Raw genomic sequence first — 25272 nt, 5'->3', positions numbered from 1 at the left:
TTCATTTCCCACTCAAGTCAAGACAGGGGTACAGCATCGTCTGCGATAATATGGTAAGTTATTGGTACAATGTTGCTGTAATGATGTGCCACCAAATATCACCAACCACACAGAGTGCATGCACATTGATTCATTAGTCTATTAAAACTCAAAATTCCAGGCATTCTAAATTGTAAACGGTAAAACGTTCTGTATACTTTTTATATTTATATAATTTAATGTTGGCCTAGTTAACTTAAAGGATTAGTTCACCCAGATAGCAAAATTATGTAATTAATAACTTACCCTCATGTTGTTTCAAACCCGTAAAACCTCCGTTTATCTTTGGAACACAGTGTTCATCTTCATCTCTCTCTTCACAGCAGTTCAGTCAGTGTACTGTTTGAGTAAATGAATTACTCCGGGATATTGGTTTGTTTGAACTCAGAGGGAGTGTCAGCCACATTAAAAAATTTAACAGCTTAAGTCATTTGTGCATTAATGCGTATTGGACACATGAACCGTTTAAAACGATTCAGTTTGATTTGGTGAACTGAATGATTCGTTCGCGAACCGGATATCCAGACTGCTTTGATTTGAACTCTCTCTCACAACAGACACGGAAGAGAAGACAATGCTGAATAAAGTCGTCGTTTTTGCTATTTTTGGACCAAAATTTTCGATGCTTCAAAAAATTCTAACGGACCCTCTGATGTCACATGGACTACTCTGATGATGTTTTTCTTACCTTTCTGGACATGGACAGTATATCGTACACACAGCTTCAATGGAGGGACTGAGAGCTCTTGGACTAAATCCAAAATATCTTAAACTGTGTTACAAAGATAAACTGAGGTCTCACGGGTTTGAAACAACATGAGGGTAAGTTATTAATTACATAATTTTGCTATCTGGGTGAACTAACCCTTTAATCTATATCATACAAATAGTACCGTTTTTCTGAAGATGCATGAACAGATTAAATAATTTTATGAAAGTTCAATAAAGCAATAAATTACTTCCATTTTAGACATAATATTGCTTGTTTTTTTTTTCAATTTTGCCAACAAAAGTAGTTCCAAACAAAGATCACAGCCCTTTTTTGCGTCTCTGAGCGATAGATGTCTACTTATTGAATTAATGAGCTTTTTGAATTAATCTGTTGCATAAATGATTCAGTGATTCACTCATTACCACAGTCAAATGCTTTATTTCTCAATGAATCAGCCGTTTGAATGAATCTGTTGAATCTCAACGACTCACTCATTAACGTTCACTTGCTGTCACCGGCGGGTTTAAATTTCACATTGACCTTTTTTTTCGTGTTTTCAATTATTTAAAAATAATTTATATTATTTAAAAACATGAGGCCTAATTTATACACCTGTATCTGCAGTTTAAATTGTGAATGCCTGGAAGTGCATTTGTTTGTTTTTTGTTTCTTGCAACGGGACCCACTTTTGGTTTTTAACTTTTTGTTCCCTCTCTGGAGCACCCATAGTCTTGCTTTATTTAATTTTTTTTTACTTTTTGTTAGATTATCATCTCATACTTTGCTGCATTTTTTTTTTTTTACATTTATCCCAGGTTTAGTAGACAAGGCACTCGTATAGGTATGAAAATGTCACAGATAACAATGGTAGTCACGCAACAGTTACCACAGATCACTAATCTGAGAAATTATGCCTGATTTAAAAATAAACATATTTAGTCTTGCACAATGCTAACGTTCCAAGAACTGTGGTTGCTAAGAACAGTTATTTCAAACAATACTCCCGCCCTTGAATTTTACTCACACCACTCATTTCACATGTTCCAACGTGTTAAATAGTCTATTTGTCTTTCTCACAGAACTCATTGTGAAGAATGCTCATCAAGTCATCAAGGTTTAACTCTAAAATATGTCCAAAATAAAGCATACTTTACAGAGGTAGTGTGAATAAATCTATCAGCATTAGTAGTTTTACATATCCTAAGGTAAAAATCACTGTGCAATGTGGGCATTATCAGATTCCAATCCGAATCAATGATGTAAAAGTCACATAACCTCCGATATTATTTAGACTCTGGTCACACTGCAAAACATCTGACCTGAATAGATTTAGAACCACATATGAAAGTTGCATAAAAAAAAAAGGATCAGATTTCATGTGATGTGCAGATCATACTGCCATGAAATAAAACAACCTGGGTCACGTGAGCACCCAAAAAAAAAAAAAAAACCTTGGCCTGCATTTTTGCAGTGTGAATGTATCCAGTATGAGATTGCATCAAAATGCCCTCATGCAACTCCAAACCTGTAAGACTTCCTTCTGTGAACCACAAAAGATTGCATTTTGAAGAATGGTAACCACTGACTTTCATGGAGTAGAGTACCCGACTTTGACTTTCTGGGTGAACGGTCCCTTTAAAATGTTCTGGTTTGTGTTTCCGTGCATGTTATTTTTTGTTTTGATTTGAGAGTAAATAAAATAGAGCACTTTAAAATTAAAATCCATTCAGCATATAACATCATGACGATACTTCACTATACACTACCTTTATGGATTCTACTACATTTCATAAAAATAAAAACTTCTGAAACATTCCTCAAAATGTGTTCTGTACAAGTTTGGAATGACAGGAGTAATGATGAAATCAGTTACCTATTAAAGCCAGCCTTGCTCAATTGCACAGAAACATAGGAGATGGTGTTGTTCACCACTTTTCTTTCAAGTATAATATTCAAAGAAAACATGAGTCTTCATCCAGAGTCTCCGAAGCAGTAACTTTAATGCTCAGCATTTCCCCCCCCCCCCATGTTGCCTCCCAGAAATTTTCACCAAGTTAATCTTTTCCAACTTGGGTTTTGATCAAGCACTACAGCTGAACTCAATGGTGTTTAATAGTTTACAAGCATCAGCAGGTCAGCATTTCACTGTGCATATTTCTCCACAGTCTCATGGTCTGCTGAGGGTCACGCTGGTGCACCAGGAGCAGGTCTTTGTGTACACAGGGGTTCTCTCGGTCTTGTTCCCGAATGTCAAAGGTCTTGAAACCCTCGTGTTTCTTTGCAGTGATTCCGAGTGCCTTGAAGCACATCCCATTGTAGACGTCATCGATTGGGAAGAAGGGTATGTAAAAGGAAACATGGTAAAGAGACGGAAGAAGGTTTCCAGAAAACAGGAAGCCACCGCCACCAGCATAAGGAGGGTAAGGACCTTCGTAGAAAGACTCAGGAACATAATATTTAATTTTAGGGTCCCGTAATGGGCCGGCATTAGAAATTATCTGCCCGGTGTACAACGCCGTTGCCTGCTCTGGCTCCAGAGACCGCAGATGATTCAGTATCGCTTGAGTGTTAGCAAAAACATCATCGTCACCCTTAAAAACAAAAGATACACTAGGACAGTTATCAAGCATCCACTTGAAGAACACATGCTCCTTAAGAGTCAGGTTGTAAAAGGAGTCGTGGAAATCCCAGACGAGGAGATCTTGAAACTGCTGAGCTTCAAACGAAACCAGTTTGTCGAGATTGGGATGATCCATGGATGACCGGCCTAGCAGAAAGACAGTCCGTACCTTAAGTCCGTTTTCATACAAGCCTTCTCTTCCCCAGGTCTCTCGGACTGCTTGGCGCATCTCAAAGTTCTTTGGAATGGATTTGATCGCAAAAAATAGGAAAATTTTATCCAGTCCGCTCTCTGATGCACACTTGTTAGGCTGATCGATAAGAAGCAGTGGGTCTCGACACTCCATGCCTCGAAGGAAGTCTCCGTAAAGTGGAGGGTACGACTGAATATCTTGGATGTTGGTTTGTAGCAACTCAAAACTCTCAGGCTGACAGTGAAACTTCTCACGTGGGTCTTTGAGCGTTTGATTGTCGATGGAGTCAAACTGCCGGAGAAAAGAATGAAGCTTCCGGTTCCAGAAGGCACCATTTTTGGGAACGTCTTTTCTGAAAGTCTCAGAAATTGTTAGTGGGGGAAGCTCATACAGCATGGCACTTTTGGTTTTCTTTTTCACAGTGCTCATCACTACAGTTGTGGGTTTTCTAGGCGTGGAAGCTGGAACCGAGTGGATCTTAGCAAAGTCCTTTTGGCTGTGTTCCACATCCGTTAGCTTGGAAAAGAGGACAATGCAAAAGCTACTAGCTAGTGCTATGATTAATAATTTCATATACTTCTTTTTCATTTTACAACAGCTCTGTTAGAAGCAGCGTACTCTAGAGAAGCAAATAAGGATGTTGGTCTCTACAGGAAATGGTGAGGTGACTGACACCACACACTGGTGTTAAACATTCATCTTCCAACTGAACTCAGTTTCTTCGATCACATTCCCACTGATGTCAAGTTCAGCTGTGAGCCTAGCAGACACAAGAAACAGTAACGAAAGTAAAGCACACTAGAAAGTGATGATTAAACAATGGTGTATACAACTTTAAGTTATTTATATGAAAAACACCACACAGCACACCAAATAAAATCCCCTGTGTGAGATGTGTGGGTGAGAAATGCTGTCAGTCCAAGACTTGCTATAACATTGGCTAACGGTTAAGGTGCAGTTCACTCGAAGTTAAAATTCAGTCATCATTAACTAAACCTCATGTTTAGTCCAAAGCTTGCATGCATTTGTTTCTTTCATAAATATAGACAAAAGAAACCAAAGCGTTTTTCAAAAATCCACAGAAGTCAGTCATACAGGTTGGAACAACAGGAGGGTGATTAATGACCATTTAAATTTGAGTGAACTATACCCCTTCAATAAAACTGACTGACTGAAATTGGTGATAGAGCCTTGTCAATGCCAATACAATGCAAATGTAGTTTGTTCTTACTGTTAGCATAATTAAGACTTTTTATTATGTGGATCTAAAATTAAACAACCATTTTAATTTATTGGAAAACTGGTCCCAAGTGATTAATTAATCAGCACAGGTTCTAAAATGAAGCACATTTCAGCCCCATGAGGACACTGTGTTGAGCTCAGGGACAGATGATATACAGCACCTGAGAGAAAGTGTACACTATGGTCTTACTAACCCATAGATACTCCTTTAGTAAATACATCCATGTGAAATCATGCCTGCTGCTTTGTTTATCGTTTTATGTTAAACAGTATTCATATAACACAGCATTACTAGCAGCTACTCCTTTTCACAGGTTTGTAAGCTGCCTACTTAGACTAGCCTTCATGCAAATCAAAAGGCAGAGCATTATTTGCGACAGCCCGTTTTTTTATTTTTTTTATCAGAGATTTCTGAAACGATCGCACTATGAAACTAATTTAGAAACTGCGCGGATTTTGTATTGGGGACAGAAACTAACAAGTTAATTTGAATAGAGCATGGTTTGTGCTAAAACGCCTAATTCTGGAAAAGAAAAAGAAATCTGAATTTCACAATTGCAGCATAGAGGTTCTCTGTTAACAATTTACGTGAGGTTTGAACACACGAATGTATCTAGGTTAAAGCCTACTATCTATGTAGTTCACAGTAGGCTAATAGTTGAGGTTACTGTAGTATTAAGCACTATAGCTACCATTGCAAGTTTCTTACGGGGGCTATACTGTCAGTTTGATTGAAAAAGAAATTAACGTTGAACAATTTCGCAAGATTTTGTACAAAACAATGAGGAAAAACAGAACATTTCTTACCGTGTGAGCGTCTGTTAACATTCTTAGTCCTATCTGCTCATCTTGACTAAAGGAAACCACGCTGTCACCCACCACCACAGACTGAGCGCCGTTTCTCTCTAGTAGATAAAAGCGTTACGTCGACATGTCTCTTTTTCCATCAGCAGCTGTCTGTCTGTGATTGGTGCTCATCAGACAACACACCTGAGAACTTAATCAAGGTTATATTGTCGAATATGAAGGCTCTTTTTTTCTCAAACGGAAGCGATTTTCTATCATTCGAATGTTTACAACCTTTGCTTGAGTGTTTAAGGCGAATTGTGTTTTGATATATATAGGACTATTATAATTTAATCTTTAAAACTGAGAGTTCTCGCCTTTTACTAGCCTAGCTACTTTAAGTATGCATTCCCCCCATCCTTTGAAGAATGTAAAACGTTTTTAGTCTTGCCCTTTTTAGGTTAAAAAACACTACTATTAGTGCCTTCTAAAGATGTACTAAAAAGTCAGACGTAAGTAGCTTAAAAAAACTTTTAAAAAAAACTTTAAAATTTCAACTTAATGCATTTCATGTAGCTATAAAATGTGATACATTTTAAATTAATCACAAATACAATACTTAAACGGTGGAAATATTACATTTAAGTTCTTCTTTTAAAGTATTCTATTCTTTTTCACAAGGGTATGCTTGACTTGATGTATGTAAATGTTTGTTTAATATGTGGGTCGCATTAACTTAAATAGAAAAATAAAGGGTCGCTCTTAAAAAAGTTTGAAAACCACTGCCTTAGATTTAAATAATAATAATAATAGTAATAAACCCCAAACATTACAATAACACTGAAACACTGGCCAGTAGTAATGGAGGTTTGAGGTTGTCAGGCCAGTCTTCACTGATTTTACTGATTAACTTCACTGAATCAGTAGAGCAATAGCACAGTTCTGCATAAAATACTGCAATCCACACAACATATTCGAGTTTCAATTGTTGGTGCACGTCTTGTGGCGCATCTGAACAGCACGTGTAAAGACAGCTACAGTATCCAGACTAATTTCAGCATACCACCATGTAGAATCAGATCAGAATCAAAATGAGCTTTATTGCCAGTAATGTTCATTCATACAAAGAATTTGTTTTCATGACAGAAGCTTCCACAGTGCAACAGAATGACAGCGACAGATATAAATTTGAAGAAGTAAATAATAAATAACAATATGCAAATTGACAATTATATGTGCAGGTCTATTATGTGCAAATTCAGTTTCTCGAGGTCAATAATCAATAGCCAAACATTTGGTCACTTGTGCTAATGCTAAGGAATACCCAGCCATTCTGAAGGACCATGTGGTTCAAACATTGTACTGGTGCAATGTATCAGCTTGATAACGCACCAATACACAGCACGACTGGTGGCAGAGTGGTTTGAGGAGCATGAAACTGAAGTTTATATCCCATGACCTGCACCAGATCTGAATATATCTGAGCCACGGTGAGGAAGTGACCTGGCCATGTTCTACAGGATGAATGGCTCCGAATCCCTTCTGGTATGTTAACCACTCATGTCTGTCATTCCCAACGAACTGATGGTGGAAGGAATCTCTACACCATACTAATAATTACTGTCTAAAACCAGGTGTTGCAGTTTCATTGCTTTACCCCTGTGCATATTTCTAAGTTAGTGATTTTGAGTATTAGCATTATATATACATCATACAACCAATCTATACATTTACTTATTCTGTTCTGTTCAAAGAGTATAATTTCTCTTACCACTGGAGTAATTTGAACCAGGATGCACACCACACAACTGTACATACAAAATATATGGGCATTACAGATGATCAAATAGATATTTGTTTGTGAGGGTGTGTGGATTTTGGTCACATCTTGTTATGTTGCTGCCTTATGTTAAACTTTTTTAAATTACTTTTTTTTCTACATCATTCTACACTCCATACAGCATATTGACAAAACAATAACAGAACTGTCACAACTTGAAATAAGTACATGGCTGGATATCCATACCATTAACTAAATATTTAGCTGAAGCATCTTTACAGTCACAAGCTTTGCACATCAGAATTTGGCAAATTTTGGCCATTCTTATCCTCGCTTCTTCACCTCTCAAGCTCTGTCAAGTTGGATGCATTTTTTCTGCCATTCTTGCTGTGTGTTTAGGTCATTGTCTTGTTATAAGGTGAACCTTCTTCCAAGTCTGAGGTTCTGAATGCTCTGGACTGAGTTTTCATGAAGGCTATCTCAATATTTTGGTGCATTGAGTCTTTCATCTACTCTGACGAGTCCTTCAGTATCTGCCGCTGATCAACAGGCCCTCAGCATGAGGCTGCTACCAGCAGTTTTTGGATGCTACTCTGCAGCTGATAAGCAGAGCTGATTTCCTTCAAACATGATGCTTAGGATTGAGGTTCATCAGACCAGAGAATCTTGTTTTCTCACCGTCTGAAGGACCTTTAGGTGCTTTTTTTGCAAGTGTGATGTGTGTCATGTTCATGTGTCTTAACTGAAGAGAGGATTGAGTTTGGCCACACAGCCATAAAGCCCAGATCGGTGCAGTGTTGCAGTGATGTTTGTCCTTCCGTAAGTTTCTCCCATCTCCACATATGATCATAAAGCTCAACTAGAGTGACCATCAGGTTCTTGGTCATCACTCAAACCAAAGCCCTTCTCCCTCAGTTGCTTAGTTTAAACAGATGTCCAGCTATGAAGAGTTCTGGTTGTTTCAAACTTCTTCCATTAAAGTCAACAGACACTACATGCTTCTGTGAACCTTCAATGAAGCAGATTTTCTTTCCTGAACTCTTCTTCAGATATGGGGCTCGGCGCAATCCCATTTCAATCCATTTTCAGCTGTTAGACCTTTAATTAAGATGTGTGTGCCTTTCCAAATCATACCCATTCAATTGAATTTGCCTCAGGTTAACTCAAAGTGTAGTGACATCTACAAGCAATATCTGAGCTAAATTTCAACTGTCCCAGATAAGGGTATGAATAGTTATGCAATGGAAATGGACATTTTTATTTTTCATATTTATTTATTTATTTGCTTTACCATTATGGTGTATTGAGTGTAGGATGCTTTTGCAAGGCAATTTACATGCATGTATATTTTAAACCAGATTTTATATATGTATTATAATGTTAATATTAATGTTAATCTTGATTATCAATAAATGTATGTTTTAATACACGTTTTACTTTTTTTCTCAACGAACCTGTTCACAGCTCACAATCCACCAAACAGTGGTAATAAGCCTTAATTTTATTTGTTTTTATTTATTCAGGAAACAAACTTCATGAGACTAAAAGTCTCTTTTTCAGAATTGTCCTGGCCAAGATGAGCAGCTCCAAAAGTTTTTAAAATGTTACAAATCAACAGATACCATATAAATACATATTTAAAACATCTGCGATTCGAATATTCCTTTACCAGAAATTATTCACCAGGAAACAATTGGTTGAGCATTTTAATCTAAAAAATTTTTGATGTGTCATAAAAACTGCTTTTCACAGAAAGGAGGAAACAAGCCAATACTTGTTTCCCCCTTGGGGGAAGTAAAACCACACTATATATGTTGAATCAGTTCTTTTTACTCTTTTCTTTCTACATACATCAAAATAAAAAACAAGAAATAACATTTCAAAGAATTTTTTAAGATTTGTCTACACAGGAATCAGCAAGCAAAAAATAAGCAGAGATACAAGGTATGCTACTTCTGATAAGAATAAAAATGCATATGCCACCACTTAAGAAAGGTTTTTGTGCTCAGTAATACGGGTGCTCAAGGCATTTCTGAAGCTTGGTGTGCACAGCACCCCGTAATATTACTGTAGCTGGTTTGAGCTCTCATAAAACACTCCCTCAAATCTCATTTACACAACCAGCCTTCCTTTCTTTAGTGTTCTCTGAGGTCTGGCAGTTCGGCTGTGTCATATATAGAGAGAGAGAGAGAGGTAAAGCGAGAGCATTAAGGCACTGAGAATTGAGTTGGTGGTAAAACAGGGCGTTAGTCGAACATCACACTGAAGTCATGGTGTTAAAGGCATGAGGCAGAGCGAGCGGCAAAGGACAGAAAGGAGGAAGAGGATCTTAGCGAAGGTCACTTTCGTCTTCTTGTATGGATTTCTTAATACGAAGCAGCATGGTGGTCAGCCACTGATCCAGCCGTGATATGGTGTCATACTCTTTTACCTGAAAGACAAGAGAGAAATAAGTAAAAAGGAAGAACAGCCCTGCTATTGTTCCTAATATCTGGCCAATGATACATAATCTGGGTCGCTTTACTCATTTTTTGTGAAACTAGGAAGCTGTGGTAGTGAAACTATGCTTCTCTAGAATTGAATTGGATAGAAGGGGTTCTATAAACAACAGAAAGGGCGAGTAAGTGCTTGTCTTACAGCGTCAGTATATGCATCCACATTCTGTTCTTCAAAGGCATCTAAAAGTTTCTGTAAGAAAAAAAAAAAGAACATGTTACACATATAATCATCCATCATCTCCCGTCAGGAACACAATTTGCACAATGAATATTTCCAACGCTTCACTGACAGAATGATTGTGGTCTACAGTGGGGAAAATATTTATTTGATCCCCTGCTGATTTTGTAAGTTCGGCCCACTTGCAAGGAAATGAAGGGTCTGTAATTTTCACGGTAGGTTTATTTTATCGGATAGAGATAAAATACCAACCACAATAATCCAGAAAAACACATTATATAAAAGGTTAGAGATTGATTTGCATTTCAGTGAGTGCAATAAGTATTTGATCCCCTACCAACCAGCAAGAATTCTGGCTCACGCAGACAGGTTATGTGTCCATGTGGATCATAGATGAGTCCTGTCACTTTAAGAAGTTACTGCTAATATCAGCTAATGTCAATAAAGGAGTGGCTCGAGAAGAGGCACATTAAGGTCAAGGAGAGGCCTAGGCGGTCTCCAAACGACAGCCAAGAAACATTGAGGATTTAGAGAGGATCTGTAAAGAGGAGTGGACCAAAACCTTCCTGAGATGTTTCTGAACCTGGTCTTACCTCTGTGCTTGCCAACAAGGGTTTCTACAACAAGTACCAAGTCATGTTTTGCTCGGGGATCAAATACTTATTTCACTCGCTGAAATGCAAATCAATTTCTAACTTTTTGGTTGGTGTTCTGTCTCTATACATTAAAATAAACCTACCATAAAAATGACAGACCCTTAATTACTTTGTAAGTGGTCAAAGTTTTTATAACAAGCTAAAAATACAGCAGCCTCAATGACTCAATGATCAAAACTTACTATAAAAAACAACAACATCTATAGAGTATTATAATAAAAAACGGGTTTGTTCAATTCCTCAGTATGGGCAGTGAAATGTTCAAAATGTATAATATATTTAATAAGATATTTTTAGGATTTATTTTAAAATATTCTGGACACAAGACATTACAGAGAGAGACACATTGAAAAGGCGGGGTTCAATTACAAATGATAATAACGGTTATGATGATAATACTGTATATTTTATCAGTAATTTGACATTTTGTGCTGACATCAAACCTTACCTTCACCAATTTGCATTCACGTGAATCTGAAAAGGCTGGAAACATTTCCTCATACTTCTGGACAGCAAGCTACAAGGCAGCATGAAGGACAAAGTATAAGAAAGGGAACGGCAAACGACAGCTGTTTTGCATCGGCATGTTAAATGATGGTTGTGGTGGTGTTTTCATACCTTAGCATTCAGCATGTCCACACAGAAGTGGCAGAGAGCTGCCTTGAAGAAATAGTCCTTTGCGCTGTATTTCAACAGAGTGCTGTCCATCGCATGTGTTGCAACCTGGAAAGCCACCAACACAAATATAGAAACAACTTAATAATTCCATCTTTACATATGCAAAAGTGTGTGTGTGTGGGGGGGGGGGGGGGGGGGCAAAGACTTCTTGTTTGGAGCGACCTTACTGACTGATAGTGAAAAGGCCTGACAGTTAAAAAACTGCTTACATTTTTCACAAGTACATCTGGTGAGTTTCAGCTAAAAACACACTTTAAGATTTAATAAGCAAGTACAAATAGTCAGTTCTGAGTAAATGTGACTGTATTCTCAGGATCCGTTTGTTAGATAATGAAACCCTCAGATTTGTCATTTGAGGAAATGAATGATAACAGGATTAAAAAGTGGTATATTTTTAACAGCTACCTGTATTTACATATCCAAAAATCTATGTTGGCTGCACAGAGGCTAACTCGGTTTAAGGAAATATTTGTGATTACAGACGGAGGAGCTCATATGGCATCTCCTCTAGGGGCTCGGGTGTACTGAAACCAGACAGACGTGGATTGCTTTACCTGTTCATAGATCTCAATGGCTTTAGGGTACTGCTCCAGCTGAGCTGCGTAGGTGGCAACTTTTAGCAGGCATTTGTTGGCTGAACTTTGACATCAGAGACAGAGCGAACAGGTTAGAAACAGTTCTAGAGCATGACATGGTTACAATTACAAAAAGAAGGAAGATAATGTGATAAAAAAAGGAAGATAATGTGATTAAGACCAAAAGGATCATGTGTCATATGTTGCATTTGAAGGTGACAATAATGGTATCGTAAATGTGAGACCGGGCAAGGGTTTTACCTTCAGCAAACATACTTGCTATGCATTACGTACTGATACTGTAATCAACTTTATAGGTAACCTATTTTCTACTGGTCTTATCTGCATAATCATTTAAGATTGAGAAGTCTTGAGAAATAGGGGTAAAATGAGCTTAAAACTGCCATACCTTGTGGACTCCTCGCCTTTATAATAGTCTGCCGCCTGTTCATAGTGAGCTATTGCCTGAGGAAAAGGTTATAAAGTACTTTGAATAAACCTTACTCTCTGATTCGGAATAAATATGATTATAATGATCTAAAATAAATCTGACCTTGTCAATGTCAACCAGTTCGGTCTCATAGATTTCAGCGATAGTGATGTGGTGTTTCGCCGCGATAGTAAATCGACCCTATAAGACAAACAAAAAGTATCAGGTTTACAATCTAGGCATGACTAAGTGCATAGTTTAGATAAAATCACTGATATTGATGACAGGTTTGATTTCTTTGACAAGTTCAGCTGGTTAGTTATAGCTGAAAATAATTGCCCATTTTCCTCCACTAAAAGCCAACCGAAATAGCAGATTATATTGATCAAACTATTCCTGCAATCAAAATATTTACATTTACAAAACAAAATAATTATAATATTAATAATCAGTTATTCAAGGTTTTAGAAATATCATGAATTACCAATTAAGAAAGAAAGAAAGATGAATTCTGTCTTTCATCACAGCTCAAGAGAGTCAGAAGGTTTGCGACTGTTGATTCATAGGCCATTGTGGGAAATCATTTTATCATTTTACAGTTATTTCAGAGTGATTAATACCTTAAACGTTTAGAGCTCTGTAGCCGTATTCACAAAGAATTTGATCTTACCTCCTAAAAGTTCTTGGCTAGGAGTTTTAGATTAAAACCTATTGATAGAACTCTTAAGGAACTAGTAATATAAGAGGTGGGGTTGACTTCATTGCTATGGGTGATGTCACTTTTTATGGTTTTTTTTTGTTATGGTCGGTAGAGATGTGTAGCAGGTAGACAGTGGGAAGGAGATATACGTAACTATTTGGAAAAACAAAAACGTATACTATATATTAACAATCACAAAAAATCTTAAGAGTAAATGTTGCTCCTAATGCAGAAATTTAGGAGCAACTCATAAAAATAAGAGAGTAACACACACATGCTACATTCCCATGGCTAATTCTACATTTACATTTATGCATTTAGCAGACGTTTTATCCAAAGCGATTGTCAGTGCATTAAGGCTATACAATTTTTTTTTTCAGTATGTGTGTTTTCTGGGAATTGAACCCATGACCTTTAGCACTGCTAATACAATGCTCTACCACTGAGCCACAGGAACACCATAATAATTATATTCAGTTTGCCTTAATCAATAAACTAATTAGTTACTATGTTTTCCTAAAAGTCCTAAAGTTATGATTGACTGCTCTTATTTGAATGAATATTTCTCCTTGTGTTACAGTGCCCTCTAGTGGTGTATCAAGTCAAGAGCAGCATGTTTTATGAAAAATTACTTTGAATTTGTCAAACTATTTCCAAAACAAGTTTTCACCGCAAAAAGAGAAACAGATGAAAAGTGTCAAAATGATTCTGTGCAACTAAAGCAGCTCAACTTTTATTTAAAACGCCATCTACAGCCCTCGCAGATGACAGAAAGACTCTTACCATGTCTGTATAGATCTCAATGGCCCTGTTCAGGCAGTTTATGGCCTCTGTGGAGAGAATGACAGACAGCTGACTGAACCGCAACCATTTTTTATTTAATTTTTGTTGGTGCATAAAAAACAATGGGTCTCATTCACTAATAACTGTGTGCATTATTTGTATCTATATGCACAGGATAATTCACAACACCTGCATACTGTTAATGAACATGGAGATTTTCAAAAGAGTGACCAAGTATCTAAAGTAAGCCACTGGCATAAAACACACCCAGACCACCTCCATATAACTGTTTTCTGCACAATACTTCAGCCTTAATTCACAAGCAGCTTAATATTTTTGTGTAAAGCATGATTTTCATTATTTTTTTTGTTTCAGAAAGAAAGAAAATTCAAAAGAACAGAATTGATTTGAAATGGAAATCTAGTAGAATTATAAATGCATTTACTGGCACTTCTTGATTTTAATTTTTTTGTTGTTGCTGTTGTTTAAACTTCAACCTTTCGAATGTTTTTGCCTGACGATTTCCACAAAAATGCGAAGCAGAGCAGTGCATACTTGTTAACAGCAAGAAATTCAGAGGAATACCTTGAGGGTCTGATTTTTTAAAGGCGTTGCCGGCATCAATGAAGCTCGTGGCTGCGTCGTGTTTACTCTGCATCTGCAGGTGTAGGAGCGCCGCCTGGGAGAAAGCGTTTCCTGCAGCTGACAGCCACATACAACAAAATCTTATCATAAACATTATAAAATACAAATATGATGTGCAATAGACATACATAACCTGTAAGCTTCAGGTTAAAATCAAATGCACAGTTGTTCCATTCACATCTTTAAATTAAGAGGACCAAATGACAAGTAGATCTGTACACTGATTTTTATGTTGAAGCTGAGTGTATGTCTTTACCACTCCAGTTCTTTGCCATCTTGAACATGTTCGCTGCCCTTCCATACAAGTCACAAGCATCCTCCATCTTTGAAGAGCCCCTAGTAAAAATGTGTAAATATGGGAGTGAAAGCGTAACAGATATATTTATGTAAAAATGAAACGACATGCTTAGATGCTCTTATGAATATAATAAAACTAAAGACTTTTTGGAGTTATGAAGGATGCAGTACTACTCTATAGGTACTCAAGATTAACAGGATATTGAGTGAAAACGAGCATTTCCCCCCCAACCCCCCCCCCCCCCCCCTTTAACTTTTATATGTAGCCCACAAAATAATGTTGCTTTCCTAATGTATATATATATATATATATATATATATATATATATATATATATATATATATATATATATTTTTTTTTTTTTTTTTTTTTTTTTCATTTGTTATTTTTCAATAAAATTAAGTTGTTTATATTTAGTATATTGTGTTTAACACACAAAACTGATGATCAGGTGAACACACAATAGTATAGAAAATCTACATAAAAAAAACTGAGTTGGCATTGATTCTGAAAAAAAATTGTATCCTTGCATTCCTACTGACAGGTCACATGACCTACCACTGGCAGCTGGCGGGTCACTCAAACACACATATTAAATTTTTTCATTATATCAACACTGATTATGGTTCTCCAGCTATTACAGGTACGGTGGTTCCAAGAGTCTGAGTAGGTTCCTGTGTTTATGGAGGTCCAGTGATGTTGTAACTGGCTCAACTGGATGTCAGCTGACTCCTGGCCAAGTCTAGATACATTTCATGACTATTTCATCATCAGTTTTAGGAAAGCTTTACGCCAGATCACATGACTAGATCTCAACCTTAACAATATAAAAATAGAAGTACAGACTTATACAGACACAAGATCTATGATGATGACAAGGTTTAAGTTAGGTTTATTACAAGTAGCTAGTCGTTGCTCGACATACATTAAGAGCTCACATCTGGAAAACAACGAGAAATTCAACTTACAGACGTTTAATATTAAATGTGGTTTCACACTCCACATCCAAACAATCTCATTTGGCAAGAGAAATTGTTTTAGACATTATTTCGCACTCGTATAATCACTTTTATGAAGTTCGTGTTTGACAGCTAACTGACTAGCATGCATGCTAACTTTCTGTTTACCCCGGCTGGCCTGTCAGCAGTGTGTTTAAAGTTATAAAACATACCCAAACAGAGAGCCAAAGAACGACTGCGAGGACTTCATTTTCTTCTCGGCTTCAGCCATGAGAGCTGTGGCCTCTTTTTCTTTCCCGGAGTTATCCATGAGTATTGTTTACAGTTCAGCTTTAGCAGCAGACTCTGGAGTCCAGCCACATCAACACAGCTCAGCGGAAACGGCCGTGTAGGTCCGGAAACGGTCCGTCTGCTGCCTCGTTTCAAAATAAGAGTCGAGCTGCGCTTGGACAAAAATAAAAACATACTGAAAATAATAGCAAGAAACAACAATTACTATAAATAATATGAAATTTATATATATTTGTATAAAAACTTTTATATAAGTTTTGTACTTATTTATCTATTCATATGACTTTTATCCAAAACAACTTGTTTGTATAAAGAAAAAAAAAAACTTGATATTTTGTTAACTGAAAGTTAAAGTAAAAGCCTGACGTATTAAATAATAGTCAATAAAAATCCAAAATGAAACTTCAGACAAAATATTTATAATTTGTTTTAAAGTTTGTGTGTGTTTTATGTTTTGTATTATATCTGATACATCAGGCTTTTATGGCTCATACAGTATAATATATTGAGAATATGATGGTTTCTTGATTTTATTGCATGTAAATTTTGTGTCTTTTTATTTATTTGGGCAAAAGTTAAGTTGAAACTCTGATAGCTTAGATGTGTATATAAAGGAGATTTAATAGGAGTAAATCAGACCATTTGAACATAAATCCATGTAAATATCAGTTGTCTCTCTATTCCTCACAATAATGATATTTATATGCTTAGTTTTATGATCAAAGTGTTGTAGTTTTATTGTTGTAATGGTCTCCTTCTGTTTGTTTATTTTTGGCTCCATTTGAATCATTTTCCCTGTTCGCTTCTGTTCTTGTACATTATTTGTTGTCCCATATAGACCCAGAAGCCTGCCAAATCTGACCAAGTGCGCAAGCTTGTATCTATGTTCATCCCCAAGGGACTGCTAAAAGGCCTTTTGCTTAGTAAAAAAAAAAGTGTGAACTGCTAATCAGAGGGAAGTGGGCTTTTTTCAAGTTTTGATGTTAATAATTTAAAGGCTTTAGAAATTCATAAGGTTAAGCTCTTGAAAGTAAGATAAATGGTACTGAATTGTTTTAGTATGAAAAGATATTAGTAAAAAAAAAAAAGTTTTATTTTCTTCCAAAAGTTGTGGAAAAATAATCCGTTAATCACTTAATCAGGCCACAAATCCACCAATCACAGGGGTAAATTTTTTCTGAAATTGAGATTTATACATCAAGAATAATTAAACTTTCCTTTGGTGTATGGTTTGTATGGATAAGAAAAAATTTGGCCGAGATTCAACTGATTGAAAATATGAGGGTGCAAAAAAATAAAATAAAAATAAAAATTCACAATTATTGAGAAAATCGCCTTTAATATTGTCCAAATGAACATCTTAACAATTTATATCACTAATCAAAAATTAGGTTGGGATGTACTCACAGTAGGAAATTTACAAAATATCTTCATGGAACATGATCTTTACCTAATATCGAAATGATTTTCGTTATAATGTTTTTTTTTTGTTGTTGTTGTTTTTACCCATACAATTGCTACAAATATACCCGTGCTACCTATGACTGGTTCTGTGGCCCAGGGTCACGTAAATAAGTTAACATTTCATCAGCAGAAATTTCCTTCTTGCTGTAAAACAGTGCGGCCTCTGTAATTATCCACCAGAGGACGCGCTCTGCTGGTGTGAGATGACGCCCGCGTTTGTGGGCATCTAGTGAGGAACTCCCCATGTAGTCACGTGACGCACATGCGGACCCCTGAGTGCTGGTCTGTGAGAGGGAATCCCTGCGTGGAGGCGGTGTCCACAACATGTACAAACACTGAGCATGTTTTCTCGTCTCTGTGGTTGCCATGGCATGTAGTCAAGAGACTGCCACGTGTTTAGTGCCTTTATGTAACTCTTTTTTTCCTTCTTAAAATACGAAATGTATCATAGTTCGCATAGAGAGACAATGTGAACACATTTAGATCCTTGGTAAGAGGCTTGTGGAAAATGACATGCCATTATTTCCTAAGGGGATATTGTTATACTGACACAGTGTCTAAATATGCAGCTTCTTTTTCTTTTTCTATTTTTATTAGAAAATATGCACATTCTTTTTCTTTTTTTTTTCATATAGACTACTTTAAGCACCCGGTTTTGTTTAAAGAAAATTGTTAGGAGTTTCAGTATAAAAAAAAACTGCTGATGATTATAATGATTTATGTTTACTTGCTCAATTTATGAGGTGGATCTCAAATGCCTGTATGTTCACACAGCCACAGTCACCGCACACACATACAAACTCTCAGGATTCAGGATTGAAACCAGCCCTGAAGAAAAGGCCAAATAGGGAGATGTTAACGGTTTCCATAAAGAGATGGCGTCAAATCCTGAACTTGGACTTTAGGAAACTTAACGGACCCGAGGAAAAGATATTAATACCTCCTTCAAGGCCATCCCACCACATTCTTCACCACTGAGTCACAATATAAACCAGCTAGCAATGGAGCGATGGGTGGATTGCCTCTGTTTCTCATTTGTGTTTCTTTCCACTAAAAAATTTAGGAACAGGGAGATACCCTTCCTCTCTTTCTTCACAAACCCAAAGGGTCACAGTGACACACACACACACACACACACACACACACACACAATGCCCTCACAGGTTGTGGGGTTGTATGAGAGAAGAGGAACAACACAGGCAATGAGTTTATCTTATAAGATGTGAGAAAAGTTATAAAGCAGCGTCTGGAATGATGAAGAGCTGGAAAGTATAAGAGAAGAGAGGATCGGGTGGTTGTGCTGGAAGATGGAAAATGTTGGTATGGGGTTTTGGCAGGGAGATCTGTGACTCACTGTTTATCAGGCCTGTCACAGAGCAACTCCACAGCATATGTGTGCACAAGACTGCAGCTTTTCTTTCCCAAACATTCAACATTAGTAAAAGGATCTTTCCATTGAAAGGATACCAAATCGTTTTTTAAACTGTCTGAAAAAAAGTCAGTTTTTATCATTGAGTGAAATGAGAAAATGTGAAATGTCAACCCAGGGATGTGAAATTAAATATTATTCAGTTTTTCTTTTCTTGTCTTTCATTAAAAAAAAAAAAAAACCCTGGCTACATGTTCTGTACTAGACTAACTGAGACCGGTCATGGCACTTGTATACTGTTGTTGTTCTCTTGTTGATCCGATTGCTTCTATTGTTCTCATTTGTAAGTCGCTTTGGATAAAAATTTGATATTTGGTGTGGAATTTTGTTCTTTTATAGCAATAAACATTACATAAACACAAACATTACATAAAATAATAATGAAAAGGAAATAAAAACAAACTTAGTTCGGCTAGTTTGGCATAAAGTGTTGGTTTATAGTTTGTACAGTTTGTTCTTTTTTCTTCTTCAACATTTTACATATCAGTGTTTTGCTTTTACAGTGCAGTTCTTGATGTAAAAATGTATTCTCAAATCAAGAAGGTACAGTCAAAGGGTCTTTATTCAGCTCAATATATTTACTGTGAAAACATTGGATAAATGAAGCAGTTAGTGGAACTGTTTACAGTAGTCAGTAAGAAATCTCCACTTTTTTGCTTTAACGTATGAAATTATATATATATATATATATATATATATATAGTGACATTCTTTCATAGTATGCATAAAGCTCATTCTATAAAAAAGACAAAAAACAAAACCAATCACATATAAGCATACCTCATTTTTGATTTTAAAGCAATGACAGCAACATGCTAGTAAACTGATTTCAATTAGTGCAATCAATGATTAACCACGATTAATCACATCCAAGATAAAAGTTTTTGTTTATATAATATATATTTGCGTACAGTGTATATTTATTATGTATATATAAATACACACACACATGCATGTATATATTTTGAAAATATTTACATGTATTGACATGCATATATGTATATTCTTCTAATTGTATATTTTTATAAATATATTGTATATATATAAACAACATATTTTTCTTAAATATATATATATATATGCACATTTGTGTATTTATATATATACATTTTATAAATATATACAGTACACTGTAAACAAAAACTTTTATTTTGATTGCAATTAATCGCGATTAATTGTTTGACAGCACTAAATTAAATGTTCCAAAAAGAAATTTCAGAAAGGCTTTTCACACTTGCCTCCTTGGGTCTGCTGTCCAAAGAGTTTCAGAGTTTTAAGTGCTTGCCTTGACTTCACATTCTGATTTAGCTGACTACATTAAAAGCCAAGTCTATAGATTTTTACAATGATGAAAATACTGTAAATGTCAGTTATCTACAAGAGTCTTTTTTTTTTTTTTGTCTTGCTATCCCTTAGTTTGGGAGCCATTATAATTGTGTAGCATTTCTGGATGCGATGTCATATGATTTTACCGTCAGGAAAAGAATGGTGACAGATGCAACATTCTTTCCAAATTACTGAGACCAGTCTTTGGTTTATCACAACACTCTTTGGCTTCCAGCTGGGAATCATTGCATTTGAACCAAGAATACAAAGTAAGAGATTAATTGCATGTTACAAAATGACCAGAGTACAAAATGACACGAAAATACAGTGAACGGAGATGCACTGCAGCTGCTGTGGAGCTGGACAGAATGCAGGAAGTGCAGACAAGGATCATTGGAAGCCACGTGGGCGAATTGTCTAAGCATCAGAGCCTTTTTGTCGGCGTTTGGATGGAGGTACGAGACGGGCAGGCAGCTCAGGGGGCAGCCCGTGACCCTCCAGTTTCACTTCAATCAGATGGCTGGCCAGAGCAAACTCCTCATCATCCAGCATGCCGTCGCGATCCACATCCGAGAGCTTCCAGATGCGGCCCAACACAGAGTTTGGCAGCCGTGTGCTCACCATCCAATCTTTGGCCTTGGTGCCACTTAGTTTGCCTTCGTTCGGCACTAGGTTGTAGAAGATCTCATCATACTTGGGCTTGTCCTTTGTCACCACCCATTCCTCATCCTCCTCACCCACTTCACCATTTTCAGCCGCATTCTCGCCAAAGGGGTCGCCTTCCACAAAGGGTCCGGCACGGGATCCCAAGAAAGCCCCACCTTGGACCCCAAGTTGGACCCCAGCCTCTATTTCTTCCTGCCTAAGAAGGGGCATGAGTTTGGCAATATCAGTAGACAACAACTCATCCAGCATAGCCATCAGGTTGGGCTTCAGGGCTTTGAACTTGGTGAAGTCATGTGCCATTAGCTGTTCCTAGGAAAGTCGAGAAAGACTCTTTCAAGCGACGGGAATTACGTTTTACCCTCAAAACAAGGACCAGGTGGTTGTACTAACCTGCATCTTGGCACAATCAGGGAAGTCTCCAGGAGAGATATGATGCTGTAGCTGAATCTTGGAGAAGATGACCGGGAGCTGGTAGATCAGGTTCTTCTTCTTATTGTCCTTCCTGAAGACAGACGGCATCTCTTGCTTCAAGTAACTGATGATATGGGCATGCACCTGTGAGTGAAGCATACGTAGTCCCTATTGACTTTCATTGCATTCACACAATTCATATTATTCAAAATATATTTTTTGTGTTCCATAGAAGAAAGCCATACAGGCTTGGAACAACATGCATTAAGTAAATGGTGACAAACCCTCGGACGAAACAATCCAAGTGTTTGCATTCGATCAGTTTTAACTTCTGACATCGTCAACAAAGTGATGTTTTAACTTACCCTCACAAGACGGGCCCTCTTGACCAAGTCATTAAGTTTGCGTAGGGCTGCGTTGCGTGGCAGATTCTGGATATCAGTAAACAGGTCTTCCTCCTCCAACTCAAACAGCTTGCGATTGTCGGTCACCATAAGAGGTTCAGACCAGAAGGATCCGATGTACACTCTCAGAACCTCAGGAGTACCAAACACTTTCCCCAGAGACCACATTAAAGCTCCATACACCCGCATGAGCTGCTGGGTGTCAATCATATCAGCCTTGTTCAGCACAACACGGAGTTTGTCTTCATTGCCCTTGAGAGCCCCGATGGCCTCAGAGAATTCATCCGAGATCTCCAACTTGTGAGCATCAAAGAGAAGGATGATCCTGTCCACACGTTCAGCAAACCAGCGGAGAACTGCTGGAAAGTCATATCCTACAAAATGAGAGAAGAGGTAGAACACAATCAATAAACTGAAAAAAAAAACAGACTAAACTCTTCAATAAAGAGTTTGTGGTGATCAAACCCAGCAGCTCGGATTTGATTTGAAGCAAGTATTTGAAAATCTAAAAAAAACAAAAACTACTTTAATTATCTAATAAGGGAATGAACTCCAAGAAGCATTGCAAATGATAAAATCAAATTACAACCAACAGTACAATATACAACTATTGGCTACAGTTATAAAATACAATATATTTGATGATTCAAAAACAAATATATAAGTAGTTTATGCACATGGGGAGAAGCCTGTGTCATTCAGATTGTTTGGGAGTGGGCAGCAACTGTCCTTGTTTACATCTGAACATTGACAATATATGCTGTAATAGTTATGACAACAGTTGAATCATACAGAGCCTCCTACATACATGTAATTCCTTCACATTCCTTCCCTTTCCTCTCCCTGTTATAACACTTTAATTGCTCACTTTCCCATTCTGTGCGTCACTTCAGCTGCTGGGAAATCTGTGAGGAAAAGCAGACATCGACCAGAGAGGTGCAACACTGATAAACTAAGATTACCCAACGATGTTCTCCGTGGGAGAGCCTAGAGACTGATCGTCTGCTGTTTACGCTGAAACATGTCTCAGATACATGTCTCAGATTCATACCTGAAGTTTCTTAGAGGGTCTTTACAGGGTTCATTCAGTTTTAACTCTTTAAACCGAAAGTATTTTACCAGTAGAAAAAGTTTGAAAGGCATATTGTGGGGTATTATAGAGTTTTCATAGGGGACTTGGGAAAAAGGCTAATAATAAATGTTTAACATTGAATTAAAGAGACATTGTAGGATCAGTTTAAGTAAAATAATAATAATTTAAAGTTAGGAATGGATTGAAATTTGGTATAAAATACTTCCAAACCCCTCTCCACCTACTTTCCAGTCAGCTTACCTCGACTCACTCTCTGTTTAGCACCGGAGAGGATGCCCGGGGTGTCAATGATGCTGATGCTCTCCAGAACCTGGTTGGGCATCTGAGCACACTGGAATCTGTCAGAGACAGAGATGAGGTTTAAACATATTTTATATTGCATTCACTGATCGAACCAAGCTTTAAGTTAATTATTCCTCATGGTTGAATGGGTAAGTGAAGTAAAAGCTTAATGTTGTAAGAGTTATAAGTGTCCAACACTGTCTATATATGCTTCAGAGGCACTGTATGTCTAATCATGTTATGCACAAAACAGCTGCGGTTTGATTCTTTAAAAGGGCGCAGCACAATTATCAAACATGCAGGAGCTCTTTAGTTAAAATCACTCTCCCCCTGAGAAAAGCTAAAAAAAAATAAAAAAAAAGATCCATGATCGTATCACAGCTGCTGTGTGTGATCTAAGAAGCAGACTTCTAGCGTCACTCGTCCCAGGCCGAGCCATTGTGTGGAAGTGGTGCTTGAAACACACAGGGCTTCCTGAGGGAAAATGACCAGCGCTGCCAAAATCAAACAATACTTGTCACTAATGATCTGCGGCATAGAAAAACACGGTCTCTTCCTGCTTTAAACGAGTTTAACGAGTGGAATGCTTCCCTGGGCAGGAAGTAGGAGAATACAAGTTCTCAAAACATGTTCGCAAAAAATACACCCGAAGAGACCAGGGTATAACTGGATCTGATAAAGAGTCCCTGGTCCTGAAAACAGCGCCGCCTCTGGTGCTGACAGACAACTGCAAAGCTAATTATGTTGAAACTCTCTTGGCAAGGTTAAGGAGATGACTGAGGTATTCAGATGACCTGGACTTGAACTACAGCTTACTTTCCTCCCACTGTTTGACTAATGTTTGCTATTTTAATAGCCAGCAGTGCTCATCGCATTCACCAAATTAATAATGTTCAGAGGGTTAGAAATTAGTTCTTAATATTAGGGTCAATGCTCTTTTTGTTTTGTCCAAATCTCTTGATAAAAAGAAAATGCAATAGAAATGCAACTTGTACATGCAAACACTTATTTACCATACCTTATTTACTTAATATAAACCATATTTATACATTAGAAAGTAATGATTTACATGTATACTCAAAAATCTGTTTCAAACTGTAAGGAAAATATGTTATCACTCTTTTAATTAGTTGTTACACTTGAGATCTGTAAAACTTTCTGATCGTTTGTTGCATATAATGTGTGCTACATGAATGCTACTTGTGTCATAAAGCTAATAAGCAATAACACAACACACTTGCAACTGCATAGCAATAAGCTAAAAAAAAAATAAATAAATAAAAAACTTTGGCAACCTCATAGCAATGCTCTGGCAACCATCCACTACAATCTAGTGTAAAGGAGGACCATTCACATTATCTGCAGAAAATGCAAAAATCCCTTCATCATAAAATGTAAAACTCATAAATATTTGATTATGTAAAGACAACTTTGAAACACGGCATTCTCTTTAAACTTTGCAAACTCCTCTAAACAATCTCACGTTGCAGTTCTGCTTTAGGCACATAAGCGCTCGTTGCCCTCTCATGTGATACTGCTCCTTCCACAAGTTTTCCACAAATAAGGAAAGTCCCTCCTACCTCAGAAATTTGGCACGGGCGCTTGAAATTCCATAGAGCAAAACCGAACACACTGTTTCTGTTATCTTCCCTGCGTGCCCAGAGTAAGCAGACGGATCAGTCGACACATTCTTCCACACAACCCACCCTCATTTCTCATGTCATGTCGTACATAGCGGCTCAGTGTAACATCTGCCTGTATGACTCTATTCACCTGTTGAGGAAGGTGTTTCCGAAGGGGTTGAGCTTCCGGAAGGGTTTGTTGGGATCTACTATCAGGGCATTTCCAGGAATGAGTCCCTCCATGTCTCCGTGCATGATAGCGGTGAAGCTGTCGGTGGTGGGCTCCGGCCCTATACGACTCCGGGACGTCCTGTTCCAGCAGATACCTGCGTTGACAGAAACAAGCCATGGTTACAATCTGACATGATAGTTGTTTAATATTCATCAACTAGAACAAAAAAACACTGGGAACAGTTCGGTTAGTTTCAGCTATATATTGTATTTCCATTCAGTAGGCCAAAACTTAACCTAAAACCAACCCTTGAATTGAATACTGGGTTCAAACCAATGTT

General features: G+C 37.3%; 3 protein-coding genes across 3 annotated transcripts; all 3 read right to left on the bottom strand.

Moving 5' to 3' along the window:
* Positions 1 to 1540: 1540 nt before the first annotated feature.
* On the bottom strand, positions 1541 to 5772 carry LOC113073210 (N-acetyllactosaminide beta-1,3-N-acetylglucosaminyltransferase 2-like). Its single transcript, XM_026246092.1, has 2 exons — positions 5614 to 5772; positions 1541 to 4324 (listed from the first exon to the last, which is right to left on the bottom strand). Exon 2 carries the CDS (start codon positions 4150 to 4152, stop codon positions 2878 to 2880), a length of 1275 nt encoding a protein of 424 aa, XP_026101877.1. The 5' UTR covers positions 4153 to 4324; positions 5614 to 5772; the 3' UTR covers positions 1541 to 2877.
* Positions 5773 to 9064: 3292 nt separating this feature from the next.
* Positions 9065 to 16171, bottom strand: LOC113073209 (alpha-soluble NSF attachment protein). The gene is made up of 11 exons (XM_026246091.1): positions 15985 to 16171; positions 14772 to 14851; positions 14456 to 14572; positions 13871 to 13917; positions 12511 to 12588; positions 12367 to 12422; positions 11937 to 12021; positions 11323 to 11427; positions 11153 to 11221; positions 10010 to 10060; positions 9065 to 9803 (listed from the first exon to the last, which is right to left on the bottom strand). The coding sequence occupies exons 1-11, from the start codon at positions 16080 to 16082 to the stop codon at positions 9702 to 9704; spliced, it is 888 nt and encodes a 295-aa protein (XP_026101876.1). The 5' UTR covers positions 16083 to 16171; the 3' UTR covers positions 9065 to 9701.
* A 4163-nt stretch (positions 16172 to 20334) lies between these two features.
* On the bottom strand, positions 20335 to 25056 carry LOC113073208 (EH domain-containing protein 2-like). Its single transcript, XM_026246090.1, has 5 exons — positions 24912 to 25056; positions 23097 to 23194; positions 21725 to 22137; positions 21339 to 21503; positions 20335 to 21257 (listed from the first exon to the last, which is right to left on the bottom strand). The coding sequence occupies exons 1-5, from the start codon at positions 25013 to 25015 to the stop codon at positions 20700 to 20702; spliced, it is 1338 nt and encodes a 445-aa protein (XP_026101875.1). The 5' UTR covers positions 25016 to 25056; the 3' UTR covers positions 20335 to 20699.
* Positions 25057 to 25272: the final 216 nt, after the last annotated feature.

The sequence above is a fragment of the Carassius auratus genome, unplaced genomic scaffold (genome assembly GCF_003368295.1).
Source record: "Carassius auratus strain Wakin unplaced genomic scaffold, ASM336829v1 scaf_tig00011616, whole genome shotgun sequence".
In the NCBI taxonomy this organism is placed as follows: Eukaryota; Metazoa; Chordata; class Actinopteri; order Cypriniformes; family Cyprinidae; genus Carassius; species Carassius auratus.
The sequence above is the reverse complement of the archived record's forward strand: the minus strand, read 5'-3'. Positions and strand labels throughout refer to the sequence as shown.

Bases quoted from the DNA above. Each gene is read 5' to 3' on its own strand.
- LOC113073208 (XM_026246090.1), bottom strand. From the start codon at position 25,015: ATGCACGGAGACATGGAGGGACTCATTCCTGGAAATGCCCTGATAGTA. The intron at 23,195-24,911 runs GTGAATAGAGTC...TGTCTCTGACAG, and splicing joins GGAAACACCTTCCTCAACAG to ATTCCAGTGTGCTCAGATGC. The intron at 21,258-21,338 runs GTTAGTACAACC...CGACTTTCCTAG, and splicing joins CTGATTGTGCCAAGATGCAG to GAACAGCTAATGGCACATGA.
- LOC113073209 (XM_026246091.1), bottom strand. From the start codon at position 16,082: ATGGATAACTCCGGGAAAGAAAAAGAGGCCACAGCTCTCATGGCTGAA. The intron at 12,423-12,510 runs GTCAGATTTATT...CCTTTTCCTCAG, and splicing joins AACTGGTTGACATTGACAAG to GCAATAGCTCACTATGAACA. The intron at 11,222-11,322 runs GTATGAAAACAC...GCTGCCTTGTAG, and splicing joins TGGACATGCTGAATGCTAAG to CTTGCTGTCCAGAAGTATGA.
- LOC113073210 (XM_026246092.1), bottom strand. From the start codon at position 4,152: ATGAAAAAGAAGTATATGAAATTATTAATCATAGCACTAGCTAGTAGC.